The sequence below is a fragment of the Erpetoichthys calabaricus genome, chromosome 14 (genome assembly GCF_900747795.2).
Source record: "Erpetoichthys calabaricus chromosome 14, fErpCal1.3, whole genome shotgun sequence".
Classification (NCBI taxonomy): Eukaryota; Metazoa; Chordata; class Cladistia; order Polypteriformes; family Polypteridae; genus Erpetoichthys; species Erpetoichthys calabaricus.
This window is the reverse complement of record NC_041407.2, coordinates 96,887,310-96,908,349: the sequence shown is the minus strand read 5'-3', so window position 1 is coordinate 96,908,349 and position 21,040 is coordinate 96,887,310. Positions and strand designations below refer to the sequence as shown.

The 21,040-nt window shown below is 39.6% G+C and overlaps 1 protein-coding gene across 1 annotated transcript; it reads right to left on the bottom strand.

Moving 5' to 3' along the window:
* mrpl45 (mitochondrial ribosomal protein L45) lies at positions 1-20,239 on the bottom strand. Its single transcript, XM_028819385.2, has 8 exons — positions 20,123-20,239; positions 17,906-18,107; positions 15,418-15,535; positions 15,120-15,218; positions 14,269-14,317; positions 13,112-13,261; positions 4,593-4,766; positions 1-730 (listed from the first exon to the last, which is right to left on the bottom strand). Exons 1-8 carry the CDS (start codon positions 20,195-20,197, stop codon positions 632-634), a joined length of 966 nt encoding a protein of 321 aa, XP_028675218.1. The 5' UTR covers positions 20,198-20,239; the 3' UTR covers positions 1-631.
* Between the last annotated feature and the right edge of the window lie 801 nt (positions 20,240-21,040).

Below are 21,040 nucleotides of genomic sequence, written 5' to 3'. Positions count from 1 at the left end.
TTAACATAAATCAGGTGATCATTTATTGAAAGTTTTTAAAAAGGTTTTTATTCCCTTCTGCAGTTAGGAATGTGCTTTTATTTTACCAAGTTGGTGCTCAGATCTAAGAATATTGTCATAGAAAGTGTGGCACAGTGCTTAGTGCTGCTGCGTCTCAGCTCTGTGAAGCTGGCCTGCTGTCCACATGTTCAGCAAGTCTAAATTGACCCACTGAGTGTGTGTGCCTGAAAATGTCCAAAGTAAAATCTAACGAATGGTAATTACAAGAATTCATGTGAAGATAAATCACGGGGCAGAGGTCTAAGGAGACAAGTTAACACGTAAAGAACTCACAGCCTTCAAAACTGCAGAGTGACAGTTACACAATCCTGTAAAGCTGCAAATGCTCCACAAAGTTTAATTTCTTAAACTGTATCACTGTCTACCAAAAAGATATTATTTTTTAGTTTTTCATCTTTACATACCAAACACAACTGAAAGCAATCCCTTTTCAAACTCTAAGTCACTCAAAGAATGTTCACATATATATATATTTTTTTTATTTTGGCATGATAAATTAAACAAGAACAGACTGCAGATGTCCATATTCACATACGGCAGAACCTCTCGAGTCTGTGCAGGCTTCCTGCTCTTATTTGTTCCACTGCACTTGCTGAGGTTTCTCTTTACTTAAATTCATCTCCTCAAATTCTTCCCAGGGCTTCACCACAGGACTGGGAATCATGATGGTCTGAAAAAAGAAAGACAAACAATTACATTTTCATTTACATCTGCTGCCTGTCCCAAAGCAAATTGCCAATTTCTTCAATTTAAAACAGTTTCCTTCATTTTACATGTGTTAATCATATTATATACAAACACACACAGAGGTGAGGTAAAATAGAAAATAAACTGAAATTTCAAAGTTTACCTCCTGCACAGCAAAAAAAGACAACAGTGGCTATCGGAATGGTTGGCAGAAGTGCAGCTGTCAGTCAGAGGACTACTGTGTATGACATGCCACTCTGTATTTTATTTTACCTTCGTGAGAAGAGGCTGTAAAGTAACTGCAGGATGAAGTGCTTTTAACTGCAAATACATGCAGGTGCACTTCAGAAGAATAAACTGAACAAGACTAAGAACCTCGTTTTTAAGAAGATGCTCACAGTGTTTCAAGCATTTTTCATGGACCACAGAGATCGCCCATTGTCTAATCTCTTCTCATACTAAAGTCCTTGCTTTTGTCTTTTTCACAGCAGATGGTGCCTACATGGGGCACACTGTCTGTTTATTGGTGAGGCCCGTAAGGGGCCCTTACCCTGTGGTTTGTGTGTGCCTCCACCAGTACAGTGACAGGGGACACTGTGCTGTTAAAATCGCCATCAGCCTTCGGATGAGACGTAAAACCGAGGTCCTGACTCTCTGTGGTCATAAAATGCATCTTCCGAAAAGAGTAGGGTTAAATAAGATGTCCTGGCTAAACTGCCCACCATAGCCTGGTCATTTCTGCCCCCTAATCCTCCCGTCTCTAACTATCTATCTCTCTCAACCCTTCACCAATGAACGGCTAATGTGTGGTGAGTGTACTGATGCAAAAATGGCTGCCGTCGCATCATCCAGGTAGCTGCTGCACATTAGTGGTGCTTGAAGTGGGCCCCCAAAACCCCCACCCCCCACTCACTGAAGCACTTTGAGTAGGGAGAAAAGCACAATATAAATGTAAAGAATTATTATTATTATTATTAGATAAAGAAAAGAAATACAGTGCCATCTATTACTATTATACAGTTCTGAATACAACTTACACTTTTTCCCCATTCATATTTATAAATGGTATTTCATCACATTTGACGCTGTTGCAAACAAAAGGTCCGTAATGATAAGATTCACTAAAAAGACCATTCATTCCATCCCGATTATTTGCCTGGCTAACACAGTCACTGCTTTCTGCAACTAACCATGACAAACTGAACAGGTTCGTTTTGTTGTAAGTCGTAGAGGTGGGCTCCTGTGTGCGCGAGAGCTGACAACCAATGAGCACTCGGCTACAAGTAAAACACCCACAAACAGAAGAGCCCAAACAAATCTACAAGAAAAAGAGCAACAACAACAACATTTATTTATATAGCACATTTTCATACAAAAAGTAGCTCAAAGTGCTTTTGCAACAGACAACAGCAACGGTAAACAGGTCTTATCAACCACATACCATAACCTTTGGAGCAAATTCAAACGTCTGTCTGAAGCCTCGTCTCTGTCAAATCACAACAGCTTGGGGATGACACTCCATGTTGCCCTGCACATTTACCAATCACGACTTAAAACCCATAATTCATTCTCCCTTGCAGTTCTTAGTTGTGCAATCTTACGTCTTCAGCCCAAGTTATAAAGTATGGCACGTTCTCCAACTCGGAGTCATGTAGTGTGACACCGGATTTTGTAATGTTATTGCTGATGTAAATGAAAATATCTGCAGCGGAGCAGTGGTAAAACATCTTAGAAAACAAACCAAGAGTTTAGTGATGCCAGAGTATTGATGCAGTTTTGTATGCAAATGATTCACAGCCAAATACAAAGTTAAAGACTTCTTCAGATTCAACATCCACGGTCTGAAAAACACCAAAGGTACAGACTACTGGGAGTTTGCATGTACTTGCTGTGCCTGGGACAGTCTTCCTAGCTAAGATCTGCAATGTGAGATGAATTAACTCAGCCCAGGGGAGTGACCACGTGTGCTTGAATGATGAACCCTGTGATAGAGTGGTCCTCCATTAAATGTTGCCAGGATAACGTTAACCTCCTGTAACCCTGAACCGACTTGTGAGGATTAGGAAAGGGGAAGATGAATGAAATTAACACTTGCTAATCTTTAACCTTATATCAGAACTACTTGTGGATACAATAAAAAGTCTCTGTCTCAATAATTATGGAGGGTATGGTATATATCATGGAGTCGGCCCTTGCAGGTTTATGATTTGCGGATTCACATATTCTCGGGATTGTCATCAATAATTAAAAGGGAATTATTTTGCAAGTTTTGTGAGCAGTAAACATGAAAGATGTCATTCCCATAATTCTGTGCATAAGAATTAAAGATGGGACTCTCAACCAATGAACGAGGGTGAAAGGCAGATCTTGAAGTCAAACACACAGCACTGTGGGAATGACACTTTTCTTGTTTACTGTGAATGCCACCTTTCAGAAAGTATCGTAATAAAATTTTAGCAAAAGATGAACACATTTTGCACGTTTTAACCATACGAATGGTCAAGAATATCAGACACGTGGATTACGCAACACAAGTTATGTGAAATTTTTTTTTTCCCCATGGATGTTTTTCACATTGTTTGCTGTCACCGCCGGGCACCACTGAGCTTGAATATTGAAGAAGTACTTTAAAAATTTTTTGCCCACCACTACAAACTATATGGGGTAAGTAACATTTAAGTAAAATATTGTTTATGGGTGAAGTATTCCTTTAATGAGTCAACAGTAAGGTGTATCAAGAAAACAGAGCAAGAAATCCATGAAGCCATCACTACAGCTACACCACTGGGCATGAAAACTCTGTATGTCACTATTGCTGTTGTTGTGGATGGCCGGGGCCCTTTCCCTGTTGGGACGCCTCTGCCTTGGAAGGCCTGGGGGAACAAATGTGGACACAGCGCTACCTCCCCTGGAACGCTAGGTGGCAGCCTGCCTCGGCCTCCACCGCAGGGCTTCATGAGAGATGAAGTTGGACACAGCCCTGTTGGGATCTGGGGGCACTGCAGCTGTTCCTGAGCCCGTGTGGGTGGTTCTTCCGCCACATGCAGAAGTGCTGCTGGAAGTGGGGGCAACGAGCACCTGAAGCACTTCCGGGTGCCTTATATTAGGGGCCAGTGGACGTTACTCAGTGAGCCAGAGTCGGGAGACAAAGCTTGCCAAGGTGGAGTGGAGGAGTAAAAGAGAAAGAGAAGAATTGTGTGGTACTGTGTTGTGCCTTTGTGGAATGGGGAAGGCGTCGCCAACAGGCGAAGAAAAGAAATAAAATTTGTGTGTTTTATAAGTGTGCCTCCTGTGTCTGTCTGTGTTGGGTTGGGTGGCTGGCACACTCCCTAGTGGTTCTATCACACTGTACAGTAATTAATGATTGTTTTACTTTTTTTGATGTTATGTATATCATTGCACTGTACTGTCTGTAATTCCTTAAATAAATCGACCATATATTATTGGTAAGGCTTGTGGTCAGCAGTACAGTATTAGGAGGTGAGGTGGGGGGACCCAAAACATATTTGGAGATTTTCACATTTGTGGAGGTCCTGTGCCCCAAACTCCCGTGAAGATAAGGCAGATATCAATTAGGGGTCTGGAAAAAATGTTGCTTCCCTAATGTTAGCAATCAGATTTCACAAAGGGAAATCAATGCATGTTGTTGGTTCCATTTTATAATTTGCACTTGTCAAGCTACTTCCTGGATCAGAGTGCTGGTCTGAGTAATATCGTTACAAGAGTTAGAATTCTTTTAAAATGTCAAATGGAAAGTGCACCATCCATTCACGTCTGTGACACGGCTAGATCAGCCTGTCGTACTCTTCATTCTGTCTCGCTTCACTCGTTTCATTCCCACTTACCTTAATGATCGGGTCCTTCGGTGGAGCCCAAGCTGGCACAATCTTGCCATGCATCCTCCATCGGCTGTAGGGACTTACTAAATGGCGCTCAAACACCACATATTCCAGCACATCTTTGGGCAGATCTTCACTGCCATACATCAGCCTCCCAAATCGATCATAGATTGCCAATGTCTAAAAGAACCATGAACGAGAAAACAGACTGAATAAGTCAGTAGTCCATCAAATGTCCAGATTTACAAGTCAGTTCAGAATCATTTTAAACATTCACCGCTTTTTACAATTGTCACATTCTGGTCAGGGCTGCAGGCAGGAATCCATTGTAAACAGGATTAAAGTTCCATAGTTTCATATTCAAATTAATTTACTTACAAATAAACATATTATGGCACCCAGCTATGGGACCTGCACATCAGGGTTTTGTATTTTCTGAATTCAACTAATTTTATTTATCACCTTTTTTTATTTTACGTATAGCAAACAACATTAATGACCATAGGTGGTTTAAAAAAAAACTACATGTATAGAGCTCAGATCAGGCTCTGGTTCTCTGCCACCCTGAAACCGGATTAAGCAGGATCATCACATGGGTGCACCGACAGGCTAGCAGACAGGAGTAGATTACGGGCAGTGCCCAAAATGCCACAAGATCAGCAAAGTGCAAGAGCAGATATGGCAAAAACTTAGATTAAGGATTACAGGTTACTGGGAAGAATGGATTTAACGTAGGAGAACGGACTGCAGGGTTAATTTAAAAGTTAATGCTAAGGTAGCATCACAATCAGATCACGTGTGCAAAGGTTCAAAAAAGAGAACAATCTAATGCCTGTTATGCAACAAATATTATAAATCATGTGTTTGATATCTGATATCTAGAAACTTGTGGATGTTCTTCACGTTCCAGTTAATCCAATTCAGATGTGTGGAGGATTGGAGCTTTTCCAAGAATTTTCAGAACCAAGAGAGGATTCAACCCTTGATGGACTGCCGTTCCGTGGCAGGAGTGGGTGTTAAAGTTAACTAAATTATGTAAATATTAATCATCATTGAAAAACAGAGTTTAAATTGCAGGTGTATGCCCACACAGCTCTACTCCATCTCTTTGCCACCTCTAAATTAGTTTTACAATATAGTAAAGTGACCAAGTTCTTATGTCTTTAGTGCCAGTAGCTGCTTACATGTGATGTTAATTCTGCACTCTTTACAAGGATGGCGTGACCAAAACGTGGGTTCTAAAGGGCAAGATGACAAATGCCCGATTGATCAAGGTGTCACCTGCCCCTCCCTGCCAGTTATTCACAATTCATGCTTGCCAGGACGCATACAAAACTATCTTCCCAGCGGTGTAGCTATCACGTTCCTTTCTCCATACAAGATAGCTGCTGTAGAGAAAAGTGCAGAAATTTAATTTAATGGACACGAAAATGTATATTTCAAACATATCATCTTTATTATGTGCTTTTTGTCATAAATTCTAAATATAAATAAATGTGAATTTCCCCTTGGGATTAATAAAGTATCTATCTATAAATTACGTAAGCACTTGCCTTTCTTTGCTTTCATGCCAATCAGCAAAACCTCCCAATGTAGTGCAAAATTTCTTGAGAATGCTGACCATCACTTTATCATTTTACTAATCAACAAATCAACTCCTACAGGTTCATTCCCAGTATCCAAAACACTACTAATCATATTTAGAAACCCGAGATGTGCTTGTAATGCTGCAAAGAGAATATATTTGGAGTCCCAAAAGTACCAGATTGCTTCCCAGTGGCACAACTTGGCAGCGAGTAATTGCTGCACGGGTTATGAGCGGTGCCAATCATGACACTTTCTTGATGTCTGCCTTTTGGCACCGTGTCTTAACAGAGCACATGTGGTGCTGCCAAGCTGAGCCTTTCAACGTCAGGCCTGATTTCCTATAAATGCTGTGCAGAGCCAAAGACGTGATCAGGGTGGGTAATCACATCCTTGACCCACCCTTGTCACTCCAGTTTGTTTCCCCACCCCCCCCCTCTATAATGGCCTTCTAATCACAATACTGGCAGCTGAGCTTAAGGGAATAATGAGCACAGATGGCTGTGAGGAGCCATAGCTGGACATGCCAAACTACGACACAACTAGCGCCATTCAGCAGCAGCGGATTTTGAAGTTTCCTGCATTCTTCAGCTGTTCAGCAAAACAGAAAACTTCACAGGAGGAGAGAATTATGAACGGGTAACGAGAAAACACAGGGTGAGTATCCAGTTGTTCACCCACCACCACTCACGTTAAATGTTTCTATAATTAAGCATGAGAAGTAAAGGGTTAATATGTTGTGCTTTACTTAACCAGTGATAGTCTGTCATGGGGCATCACATATGTGACATCACTCTAAAATGAACTCACACAAGACTGTACAGTGGATTCAGAAAGTATTCAGATCTCTTCGCTTCCTGCACACATTATTGTGTTGTAAATTTCATTTTAAATGAAATAAATAGCCCAGCAATGTACATTTTATAACCCATAATAACAAAGTGAAAAAATGTTTTCAGAAAGGTTTGCAAAACTAGAATCTCTACCTCATATAAGCAGAGACCCTTAATTCAGCACTTTATAGAAGCCCCTTTGTCTTCTTGGGTTAGTCTCTACAAGCGATGCACAACTGGATTTGGGTAGTTTGTCTCACTCCTCTTGGCAGTTCCACTCAAGCTCTGTTAGACTGGATGGGAGGTGTCTGTAAACTGCCATCTTCTGGACTCTCCACAGATGTTCTATGAGGTTTCATTCGGAGCTCTGGCTGGGTCACTCATGGACAGTCACAGACTAATCCCAAAGACACTCCAGCGTTTTCTTGGCTACATAATTTACGTCTTCGTTGTGCTGAAAAGTAAATCGTCGTCCCAGTCTGAGGTTGCCTGCACCCTGGAGCAGGACCTCTCTCTGTATTTGGCTGCATTCATCCTTTCCATTAATTGTGACCAGTCACCACGTAGCATGATGCTATTCCCACCATTCTTTAACATATGGATAGTATTAGCCAGGTGATTAGCCAGAGCCAGAGTTCTGCCCAAAAGATATCAATTTTTGTCTCATTAGACCAGAGCATCTTTTACCTTAGAGCCCTCAAGAGTAGTTTAAGTACTTTTTGGCGAACTCCAACCTGGTTCTCATATTCTTTTACTCGGGAGTGACTTCCATCTGGCCACTTTAACATAAATGCTTGATTAGCGGAAGGCTGCTGAGATGGTTATCCTTCAGAGATGTTCTCTCATCACAGCAGAGGACTTCTGAAGCTCTGTTAGAGTGACCATAGAGTTTCTGGTCACCTCCCTTACCAAGGCCCTTCTTGCTCGGAAGAGTATTGGTGGTTCCAAACTGCTTCAGTTTCACAATATTTTTTTTTAGGCCACCGTGCTCCTGGGAATACTCAGAGCTTTAGAAATGGTTTGATCCCCTTGCCCTCATCTACAACTTACCACAATTGTATTGCAGAGATCTGCAGAGAATTTCTTAGATGTCATGGTCTAATTTTTGTCCTGATATGAAGTGTGAATTGTGGGACCTTCCACACACAGGTACACTTGTGCCTTTCTAAATGATGTCCAATCAATTCAGGTTGCCACAGGAGGACTCTAATCAAGTTCTAAACACATTTCAAGGAGAATTAAAATAAGTAGGACGGGCCTGAACACAATCTGGAGTGCCAAAGCAAAGGGTCTTCTTTGAATGAGAGATTTCAGGTTTCGATTTTTAATAAGTTCGCAAACCTTTCTGAAAACATGTCTTCACTTTGTCATTATGGGTGATTGGGTGTAGACTAATGAGCAAAAATGGCAAATGTATCCATTTAAAATGAAATCTACAGCACAGTGAGGTGTACAACAAGTGAAGGGGTCAAAATCACTGAAAAAGCATGGATGACTGTTTGGGATCCGGAAAAGTTGCCCCCCACATTTCACCCACGATACAGTTTCACCCCCCTCCCCATTTTGCTCCTCATACTTTCTATCACCTACCTGGATCATTTAAACTTTTTTTTTTAATTATTATTTCCTGTATTCTGCGGTGGGTTGGCACCCTGCCCGGGATTGGTTCCCGCCTTGTGCCCTGTGTTGGCTGGGACTGGCTCCAGCAGACCCCCGTGACCCTGTATTCGGATTCAGCGGGTTGGAAAATGGATGGATTTCCTGTATTTTTATTGTTTTTTTTAATATTGATTTTAAATATCAAAATAGCGTTCCATAAAAGCAGAGTTACTGGATTTTGCGTGTTTTTTTCGTCAGCACCATTACTCAGTTTAATATGCTGTTCCTTTAAGGGGCGATAGCTCCCTAGTTGGAATAAGTTCTTTTGTAATTGCGGCGTTTTAAGTAACCAAAAACTATATAGATATGATATTAATAGGCGATATCCCTGCCATAGTGATATGGTGGTAAGAAATCACATAAGAGAAAACAATCTTTAATGACGATTTACGCGGCTTTACAGACGGGAAGCCATAGGAAGACATTACCAAGGCGGGATCTTGATCTATACAGTCTGCCATTTTTCGTACTTGCGCTGGAAGGCTTTTCAGGATGGATGACGATATCACCCATCCGTCCGTCGGCTTCAAAGTATTTGGCTGCTGTCCAGGCCTTTTATACTGGTTCCTCCACGTGCAGGCCCCTACATCGGCAAATAGTCCATTTCCAAACAAGGAAAGAAGATTTTTGTGCTGACTTTTAACAGAGGACAAAATAGTATACACCTGTCTTTAGGCTAACTATACATTCCTCCAGCTGTCTTTATCTACCTTGTCCTATGCTTGGCCCAGCAATTCTAAATGCTGAGAGCCCCTGTGTGCTAACTTTGGCCTGGCCTGTACATGTGAGTGGATTTATAAAATAAATTTTGTACAGAGCACAGTGACATTAAACTTGTATTCTGATTACATATGTCTGAACACACTACGGCCATTATGCAGCGCGCGTTTGCTGTTTCTGCTGCCCGACTATTGGCGGTGCTGAAGAGCAAGCAGCGCGTTGCAGACAGTGCAATATCAATATATATGCTGTCACGCACCGCGCCGTATAATATTATAGAAATTCACAAAGGCAAAAGGAGTTCTGTCAATAAAAGGCAAAAGGAAATTGGTAGATGATGACAACCACATTTACGTGTTTGTGTGTTTTGGTAGATTTTATTTTATTTTAAAAATCAGTTTTGACTATGGAGATAACAGTAACTAACATAGAGCTGGTGCAATTACCCTGGAGACTAAATCGAAAATGGGACTGTAATTTTTACTGAAACTCTGATATATTATTCAAAACATTATATGACATAAAAATCATCTTAATGAGTACTGCTTAAATATATTTCATATGCTTTTTGTTAATCTTAAAATTCCAGGTATATTTTTAAGTTTAATTTTATTTCACGTATTTTGTAAATTGTTTGCCAACTTTAACATGTGCATTTATTACACCAAAATAAATTAGAAGATATAAAAAAATGAGGTGCATTTTTTACATTTCTGTACCCTACTCATTATCTAATTGTGGCAAATTGTGGAAGGCGAAATGTGGTATGGGTGAAATGTGAGGGGCTAAGTGTGGGAGGCGAATTGTTGGGGGTGAAATGTAAGGGGCGACTCTTCCGTAAACCCTCCCGTTTGTAGTCTGCCATAACATCTAAGTTCAGAAGGACTGTAACGTGGTCCGCACACATGGGCAGCAGGCAGTAAAACAGCTGAGGGTATTCACACCGAGGTGCCAGTTGATGGTGACCTAAATGTTGCCACAGAGTGAGTGTGGTGTGCCCTTGTCAGTCAATAGTCATATCACAGGCCATAAGCAAGTAAAATCACAAATACTAGTGTCCAGCAAATAACTCATGTAGCCAAAAACTACTGACAAGGAAATAAAATTAAAATATAGTGTGTCAGGTTTGGAGGACGAGAAAACTTCATATTCCTTTAGCTTCCACTGATTACTACATTCTAAGGAATCCAAATGTGAAAAAACATTCTTTATTTCTGTTAGCAACAAATTAGTTAACATTTTTACAAGCTAACATAAAAATATTTAAAATAACTGCTTCACGGCAGACATCATGGTGATAAATCTCTACAGGCTAAAGTGTCCCAGGTTTTCAATCCTGTGTGGAGTCTGCACGTCTTCTCTCTGCCAGTGTGAATTTATTTCCATGCGTGTTTTTCCACTGCCACAATCCCCAAAGATGCAGGCTAGAGTAAGTGGGGATTCTAAATTTGCCCCCTGTAAGTGTGAATGTGGGTGACTGGATTGTCCATGACCCCGAATTGGATTAAACATGTTTCTCTGCCCCGCATTCTCCCGAGTCATTTTTCGGCACATAATTAAGTGTGCTGTAGTGCGCAGTTAAATGGCACATTCTTCAAAAGTGTCTACACTGCTGTGGTTTTTCCAGTGATCTTTAAAAATAAAGTAGTAAACAGGAATAAAATCAGTAAAAAGTACTTAAATGTTTTCTACAGGGGTTTACTAAGAGTTGGGCTTGGATGTTGATTTGTGTTCTCACTTTGATTCAAGCCTAGCATCACTAAACAAACTCATCATACATACCTCATTGGCACCAAAATAGTTTTAATGGTCATATTTAAAACCAGCAAAAAAGTAAGATTTTTAAAAATAAATAAGTTTTACATTGGCTTAAAGAGTCTCTTTGTTCACGTGAAACAGGATAGAAGTCTTTAAAACAGTTTTCTAATCAGCTACACCTGCAAAGAACATTTTGACTGATTATCAGACTCTAGCTTCTTGACACAGGGGTAGGGCTACAGTAGGTTTACAGTTGTGAGTACATGAACCACGGAGTTTGTTCTATTATTTATTTGTATCATTTGTCTTCTTCTTCTTATTATTATTATTAGTGTTATTACCAAATAGACCAGATGAATGTGTAAATAATGAAGGCTAGCAATTTGATTACTTATGGGACTGCACCTAAGTGCACTGTGCCATTGTGACATTCTTTTGAGTTAATAAAGCTTTTGTAATAATCATAACCTGCATGTCTTGTTTCAATGTGAACTGTACAACAACAACATTTATTTATATAGGACATTTTCATAAAAATAATGCAGCTCAAAGTGCTTTACATAATGAAGAAAAGAAAAATAAAAGACAAAGAAAGAATTAAAATAAGACAACATTAATTAACAGAGTAGAAATAAGGTCTGATGGCCAGGGGGAACAGAAAAAACAAAACAAAAAAAAAACTCCAGACAGCTGGAGAGAAAAAAATAAAATCTGTAGGAGTTCCAGACCATGAGACCGCCCAGCCACCTCTGGGCAACCTACTGTAAACCTACTTTTGCACACCCCTGTATTTAGTGATTTGTGAGAAATGCTCCTGGTAAGGATTTAAAAATGCTGTCTGTCCCAAGCTACCTTTGCATTCCTAAGTAAACGTTGTCTAGTCTGTATGATGTTTTTGTTATTAACCTTTTACTCCTAGTGATACTGAATTCTCTACGATCTCAAAAATTGTTGGCCTGAACTGCATAAGCATTTTTCAAAATGGATGGGTGGAATTTTCATTTTACCACCTGTAGCTACTGCTATTTCACTGTCCTCAAAGGTGAAAACAATCTCAGAAAAATAAAAGGTAACAGTATCCGCGGTTTCTTTTTCTGTACTTATTTTTCCCTTACTAACCTCGATCAAGGATGGCACATTGGCACCGAGTTTACTCCTACTGCTGTTGCTGGAGTATCTCTGCCCAAACACAGTCTTGCCTGGAGTTCTGTTAGTTTTCTTCACACCCCAAAGATGTACAAAGCAACTCAAAAGTGGTCCTGTACAAGTGACTGTTGGGGTATCGTAGGAATGGGCATGTCCTGTAATAAATTTGCAGTCACTCAATGGTCAGTTCCTGCTGGACACCCAATGGTCTGTGCAACCATAAAGTGGAGTAAGGAGTGTCAAAAAAGTGATTATTTTTAAAACTTTGGCTTAGGACTTTTCCAAGGCAACATACAAGCTTACACTACAGAACAATACGACCGATGGCTTACTCAAGGTCATCCAGAGAGCCAGAGGTGGGAACTGAATCATGAATCCAGATTCTATGACAGTCACATGGATGGACAGTTGTTCTTAATGTGCATCACCTACTGCTTAGCCATTCTCTTACTACTGTAATATTTAAAGCACAACGTTGGGTCATCTCTGGTATTGGTAATAATATTTGCCTCAAGCTGCTTTTTTTAACTGTTTTTCTGTTATGTTCAAAAGCCATACTGTATGTTATAAATCATAAACGCATCACACAGCTGCCTTTTCTACAGTAATTTGATGTGAGGAAGGCCTCAACCTGAACCAGGATGGTGCCAATACATTAACCATTCTGTCTCTGAGTTTAGGACTTTAAAAAATGTGAATGACTTAACTACTTGGCTCACAAAGGAACAAAAGTGAGAAATAACTGAATGATCATCCAAAACTAAGCCCATTACAAATCACTAGGATAACTTAAAAATAAAATAATAATAACTGTAAGATGCTCACCTGTTTAGAGTGCATGCGCACCGTGATTTGCCCATACACATTGCCTTTATTTATCATTTCTGGACAGCGCACGTGAACGACACGTGGAGGCTCCAAGGATTCAAGAAACTGCCATTGCAGAGTTTTGAAGCGATTACCTCGCACCATTTCCTGCAGGGGAGCAAAGAAAATGACTGTTTTGTTGACACACTGTAGCATTAAATCACGCTGTTCATCTCACTTTAAGTACAGGGAATAGAATGCGGCGGTCTTCATTCTCACTTTTTGTACAATTGAGCTACTATGGTTATTTACTTTATAGCTTATTGTGTTGTGCTTGTGTATGTATGCCAGACAGGATGGAGATAAAGGAATTCTCAAATCACTCCTGTCTAAATGAATAAAATAGCTATTATAAAGTACACAATGAGCAATGGGATTGGGATGCGCAGTGATCTGAGCCATGCCATTTTGAAATTAACTACTGTAAGCCTGTTGATAAGATAACAGAAGACTAGCTGACCCACCCTTACACATTTATACTCCAATGATCTCCCAAAGTAGTTTTTTCAATTCAGATGTGTTGTATCATGTTTACTGTATGTGATAATTATCCTCCATGTTCTTCTGAATCTAAAGCTAAATGAACATCTTCATTATATGGATGTATTTTATTGATCCTGATCTGTTCAATTTGAAAATGAGCTATATCAAAATCTTAATACCAACAATCAACAGCAAATTAGGTCTGCCTTGAAGCTAAAAAGACACAAGGCAAGTATTAAATGGCAAAATAAAATATTTTAAGAGAATAAGGTATGACATGTCCACTGCACCGCATTACCCTCTGAACCCCAACACACACATACATACACATATATACACACACACGCACATGTCAGGGCCAATTAGAAGGAAGAAAAATCTGTGAACCCATAGAGAATTCAACTCCGGCAACAGCACTTGAATCCAAAATGTTGTATCCATGAGGCTGTTATACTAACACCTGCGCCACCATGCTGCCTTTAACACAATAACATAAATTCAATTCAGTTTATTTTTGTATTGCGCTTTTCAGTGAAAGTAGGCTCAGAATGTTATAACAAGTACATTTGTAACAGTAAAAATTACGGATTAACCATAATAACAAAAACAATTAAATATAAGGAGCTACTCACAGGGTAGCACCTCTCAGTAACCAATGTATGAAGGTTTTCCTTGTTGAAGCTGGAAAAAAAAAACAAAACATAGAATGTGGAGTCAGCATTTCTAATTATCCAATTATTAAAAATGAAGATTGTGTGAATTCTTGAAAACACATGCATGTCCAGTCATTGTCTGTGCATGGTGTTCTGGTGTCTGCATGGATTTTTTCCCCCGAGCTCCTCTCATACCACATCCCCAGAACTTGCAGGTTAGGCCGAGTGACAATTCATAACTGAACCCTATGGGAGTGTGGGGAGTATGAATGAGCCTCCTGGCCCGTCCAGGCTTGGCTGCAGCTGTCGTCCGTGAAGTTGAATAAGTGCGTCTGAGAATGTTATTTTGTACATCAAATGCATCTCATACTGTTACCTGAAATGTCAAACTTTGAAGACACCATCATATCAAAGGTAGGATGACTCCATGACAGGATACAGAAAGCACTAAATCTATAAAATGAAAAACTTATAATAATTGCTAAATAAATAACTTATAAATATGTAATAAGGGGAACCAGAACAGCATTGCTCAGAGAATCTGTAGCCGCAGAAGAGGCAGATGTTCAGCATTTATTACTAAAAGCAGAGGCAGACAGGCAGGCAGGCTTCCATGACATGCTCAGATTACAATGCGAGTTACAGAAGCAGCGGTGTCTGCACTTGTAGCTCTGCAGTTTCCATCAAGAAATCTGCCACATACTTGATGCTTTATACTTATACAGACATGGGTACTATGCCAAAGAAAATCTGTCAAGTAGTTGGAAGGTTGAATGTGCTACATGAAGATGCACCTTTGAGGGAAAAAAGAAAAAACACCAGCAACATACTTTGTGAGATTGTGATGTGCCTGGATGAAGATTTCTTGGGCCTTTGCAGGAAAATCTTTAGTACTGAATTCTTTATCATGTTCCTTAACCTTCCTGAGACTGAAATGGAAAAAAAAAAGTAAGTAAAAGAAAAAAAACAAACACAATCCTGTTTGGGAAAGGTGCCATCTTAATGCAAAGGCCATTACATAGTTATTATTTAAACAAATTTTACCACAATCTTACTTCTCAGGCCTCCCCACAGTATTGCAGCTTCTCTGTTATCATTTACTAGAAAATGACTGAAGGAGAGACTCACGCGAGCTGGGAGGCAGCACTCTGTTTTAACTGCTCAGCTCTCTGTTTCAGACCATCCTTGGAGAGGGAGGACAAGCGGGAATCTCCTTCAGGAGGAACATAGGGGTCTAAAATTCCAGCTGTGGAACAAACGTTTACAATCAAAATAAATATCAAGCACCTGTCTTTGGTATGCTACATTCACATCTTTTGATACCCACATCTGGAAATTTGGGGTTAACGTCAAGCCTCTTAGCCTGGGATCCACACAGCCTACCTAACTAAATGCAACCAGGTGAGTAAAAACAGCCAATGAATTTGAATGAAATTGTCTTGCTGTGAAATTCTGTTACACAGGTAAAAATAAGTGAAGGATAACACCTTTATATTAACCTTCAAATCTATGACTTACGTGTTACTGTTTGTAATTAGAACACTTTTTAATCTAGGTGTAATAGTCAAACATTTAAATGTGTATATTATATATATATATATATATATATATATATATATATATATACATACATACTATTATACATTTGATTTTATTCAAGAAGATTACATTACAGCTGTTTACCGACACTTTTAATTGGCGCGCAGTCAAGTTAAGTAACACAACCAGTTGTTGGTACGAACTGAAGTAGCAGCCTTGTGGTATAAAGTCTGCTGTCTGAGCCACAACTTGGGACTTTGAATCACAAATTTTTTAAACTGAAATTCCCATGTCTTATGCTGTGACTATCAGAACGACAACCCTAAAATCCTGCATTGCTTCAAAAAATATATTTAAATAAATTTTTCAATAAACAATATTTAAATGTGACATATACAGGGGTGTGAAAAGTAGGTTTACAGTTGTTTGTATGGAAAAAGACATGCAGGTTATGATTATTAGCTTCATTAACTCAAAAGAATGTAACAATGGCACAGTGCTCTTAGGTAAAGTCTCATAAGAAATCAAATTACCTACAAAATATTAATGTTTCACATACTCGCAACTTTAAACCTACCTTTGCGCACCCCTGTATATAAATATAGATACAGTACTGTATATACAAGAAAGAAAGAAAGAAAGAAAGACTCCTTAAATTTTTTGATTTTATTAATCAGGTCTAAATTACAATTGTGTTGTCATCACTAAATTCTATAAACAGAGAAATTTAAACATAACAGGTTTCAAGATGTTGCCATTTTTTTCCAAGAAGTAAGCAATCATTCAGAAAACCTGTTGGGGAAAAAATAAGTCCACTCCTCCAACTTCCACCATGTTACAAATCAAATGCACAAGATTAGTTAAATACCAGGAAATGTGACTACCTACATAAAAAGCAAAATATCTGGCACGTTTGGTGTTCTGGAGCATTCTGGGTGGTGCTAACATCATGCCAAGAAGGAAGGACATCAGCTCTGACCTCGGGGAAGCAAGTGTTGCTGCTCGTCAATCTGGGGAGGACTATAAGGCCATTTCCAAACAAAGTGAAATTCACCATTCTGCAGTGAGGACTGTTTTCAAAAGGAAAGCTTTAACGACAGTCACCAGTCTCCCCAGGAGTGGATGTTCCAGCAAATTCAGGCCAAGGTTAGACTACATCACATGACCTACAGACCTTGGTGAACATGTTACGTGTTCATGTTTATGACTGTACAATTAGAAACAGACTGAACAGGTAAAAGCACCTTCTCTTCAAAAAGAACATGGCAGCATGGCCAAACTGCATCTGAACAAACCCCAAAAAATCTGCAACAATACCCTTTGGACCAAAGCGGAGATTTTTCATCATCATGCACAGTACCACAGAGAAAACTATGAACTCCATTTTATTCCAAAATATCTTTATGACAAATGTGAGGCCATCTATCTGAATGTTAAGCTGGGACAAACTGGATCATGCAACTGGACAATAATCCCAAGCACACCAGCAAATCAACATCAGAATGGCTGAAAATGAAAAAAAACGAAGGTGTCGGAGTGTACAAATCAAAGTCCAGACCTCATCCAAAATGGAAGCTTACTCTAAAATGTTAAGGATTAGATCCTGCTATATTTTTAAAAAGTTCTGACCAGATCCTATAAGTGAGAATTTGATTTTTTCCAATTTCCAAGTGGTATAGGCCATCGGTTACCCACTGACTTAAGAGTGGTGGGGTGAGATTCTTCCAGTTGAGCAAGATAAGTCTACGTGCAAATACTGAAGTAAAGGAAATTACAGTTTGTTTGCCCTTCACCACTTTAAGGCCATCTAGGAATCCACCAAACACAGATGGCTTAGGAGTGATTGTGACACTTATGTTTTATTTGCCAACTAAGGTGAGATCTCTCTGTTTATTAAAGTTAGTGATGACAACACAATTGTGATTTGGACCCTAGTTGAAGGAGGATGAATTTTCTTTTTCTCCCCACGACTGTACATACACTGTGCGCTCTTCAGATAACAATTACACGGTAATGGCACAAGACTGTTTTACCTAAAACCATGACCTTCTTATAGTAGTGCTTTGTATGGTGCTACCTGTGCAGGTGATGTTGATAGCTCTCTCCAAGTACTGCTGCCTGACGACGACTCCTGCAGCTTTGGCCATGGACTCCTGCTCTGAAAAACTCTTGTGCTTGGCTGACACAGACGGAGGGATGAAATGACGCTTCTTCGTCCTTACTGGGATCAGGGACTGGGGTGTCAACATCTTCTTGGGATTAAGTAGAGTCCGTGCACACTGACAACGTTCAAAATAATATTAAGACAGCAAAATTAATGAAGGATTTAAAAATATAAGGAAGATGAGTAAACTAAAAACATAATTATAAGCAAAGTCAAAACACTGTCAATTTGTGTGTGTGTACTCAGATTAAGTACGTTTAGCATAATCTGAAATGTTTAAAAGTCCATAGTCTCAATGCAAGTTAGAATAAGGGAACAAAGCCCTGAATTACGTCAATGGCCACAATCTCATCAAAACTGCCAAAGCCGAGCTTTAACTTCCACCTGTATCTTCCCAGAATTATCCCTATTTGAATATTCAAATCAATATAATTAGCCCCTTTTGTTCAGTGTTTTGTTAAAAGACAATGGCAAAAGAATGTGTAAAACAGAAGAATTTCAGTGAAAGCAAAATGGAGGTCCTGCTCAGTGCAGTGGATGCAAAACAAAACGTACTATTTGGTGGCTTAAGCAGTGGAAGAAGCGACAAAAGAAAATCGATAGAGTGGCACAATGTGACGGAGGCATTCAAAAGTTGAACCTCAGAAAGTTACACAGTGCCCAAAATAAAAAAGAAGTGGTCAGATATCAAGGACGACATGAAAAGGCGAGTGTTTGAGTGTCATACAGAAGCATATTGGGACCACAGAGAGAAAAAAATGGTCTATATTGAGATTTAAGTCAAAATGTCGACTTTCACCTCGAAATTTAGACTTTAATAATCGTCGTTTATTTTGTAATTAAAGTAGAATGTCGTAAAAATTGATGTTTGATTTACTAGAATTTCTCAAACTCCATCGTAACTAATGTAGTACGTTAAATGCTTTGTATTCCCCGACTCACGTAATAAAAGTCACAGAAGTAGCATAGATTGTCTACTTTCTTACAAACATCTAGACTCCTAATGTTTACATTTACAACACACCAGAATCAAGAAATCATCTTTCAACTTATTTTACTAGTTATTAGTTTTGATTAATATTTGATGTGATCTGAAAGTAGCAACCACAAAAAGTGTAAACACATGTTACATTTACAGATGATCTGCTGCTGTTATTGCAAACCCAGGTGCTGGGAGAATGAAGAGGATCTGAAGGTCACTTTACATCTGCAACTTCTGAAAACGTAAGAAAGGTCTGGGGAATATCCCCACTGGGACAAGTATATTACTATGTATGAATCTTTCTATTATGACCTGCAGATTATGCCTCAAATAAACACATTTATTATGATTTTACACTTGCAGTACCCTGGGTATTGTGTGGATCCTAATATCTTCATTACATGGCTATGCAGCCTCATATTAAATTCCTCCTTCACTTTAGTGAATGCATCATTAACCTGCAGGTCGTCCATTCAATATTATCTTTACAGTCTGCTGTCATCTTCGAATTTTTGTGAAGTGCTTTGAGCATGGGAAAGACGCTATATAAACAAAATGTACTATTATTATTAAGATACAAAAACCAGTATGTTTAAGTGCAGGTTGGCTTAACATATCACGCCAAACTAGTAAATAACAGACACATTAAATGACAGATTGGAAAAACGAGCACAGCAGAATTTGGTTAAAGCCTGTCAGCGTACAGGTGGACTGAGGAGGACTCTACACAGAAAGATCGCGTTAAATGTAAGACTACAAATCCGATTCAGACCTCACTCATGCTGTGCTCCACTGTTCGGCAGACTGCGTGAGAAGAACCGCCTGATAAATCATAAACATTAAGAATCAGACAGACGATCGGGCCATGGGAAACAGAAATAAAACTGAACAGCTCAGACAGGTAATAGTCTTCTTTAAAGTAAATCATAAGCCCCCGGCTCCCCTCCTTAAGTACTTCACCTGCAGGTGGAGTTGGAACATAACGGTGTCGCATAAAATAAAAGTAATGTATTAAACCGAAGAGCACGACTTCGAATTGAAAGTTACTGTGTGTCTGAAGGTATTTTTTAACCCCTTTTGCTAAGAGGCGACGGTAATCTCGTTCTGCTTTAAACGTCATTGGCCAACCTTAATTCCAGTGAACGAACCTGCAGATCTGACGTTAAAAATCCGAGTAACGAGCACCAGCCCGGACCCATCACTTGGCTCAAGGAGACCGCCATGTTTACCGTCGCGCAGCACTCTGGGAAAGATCAAGGGAGGGCGGAAGAGTAGGGGCGGGAACTAAAAGGGAGGGCGGGGCTTCGCGACCCGGAATATTGGTATGTTAACGTTAGTGAGGAGAATGCGAGTGGGCGGCTCTGCTGAGTTAAGCAGTAGTCACCGTTTAGTCTTAGTGGACTCAGGTTTTTAGCCACTAAAGTCATCGACGCAACTCTGAATGGTTTTGTTTGTCATGTTTTTTAACGCAGTTGCAGTTGAGAGCACACTCCTCGCTGACAGCAGTCAAGTTCGTTTTCTGAGAAACGTCAGGAGCATCCGGCATGTGACTCGGGTAAACCTAACGAGGGGCGCTTGACACGGCGTACCTTGGCAAATGCCCTCTGACGCGGATAGGGCACTATAGGAAAGAATGTAAAGCCTTTTGTGAAACGTTTCATAGTTCGTGACACTTCTTTTCGAAGATATCTGTAATTGTAGTTTTGCTAATCAAAATTAAACTGAAACTCATGGATTTCAGGCAGCCCTCCCAGTTACTAAAGGTCCGTTACACTAAAGATGTCACACATAATGGTTTTAGAATTGCGTTTCTTTCTTGGTGTGTAAACACATTTAATTCCATTTTTTGTATTACAACTGGCCTTATTGTTATCTACTGAGACACATTAAGTGGGACTGAAAATATAAATATATTATTTCTTTAATTAAAGCCTGCATAAGGGATCAGTGATGGAAGTCAATCAGTTTTGACTATTCAAACCAAATGGCAGGTAAAATATATATCCATCCATCCATTATCCAACCCGCTATATCCTAATTACAGGGTCACGGGGGTCTGCTGGAGC

Bases quoted from the DNA above. Each gene is read 5' to 3' on its own strand.
- mrpl45 (XM_028819385.2), bottom strand. From the start codon at position 20,197: ATGGCGGTCTCCTTGAGCCAAGTGATGGGTCCGGGCTGGTGCTCGTTA. The intron at 18,108-20,122 runs GTTCGTTCACTG...GAACGTTGTCAG, and splicing joins TTTTAACGTCAGATCTGCAG to TGTGCACGGACTCTACTTAA. The intron at 4,767-13,111 runs GTGAGCATCTTA...TGGTTCTTTTAG, and splicing joins TGCGCATGCACTCTAAACAG to ACATTGGCAATCTATGATCG.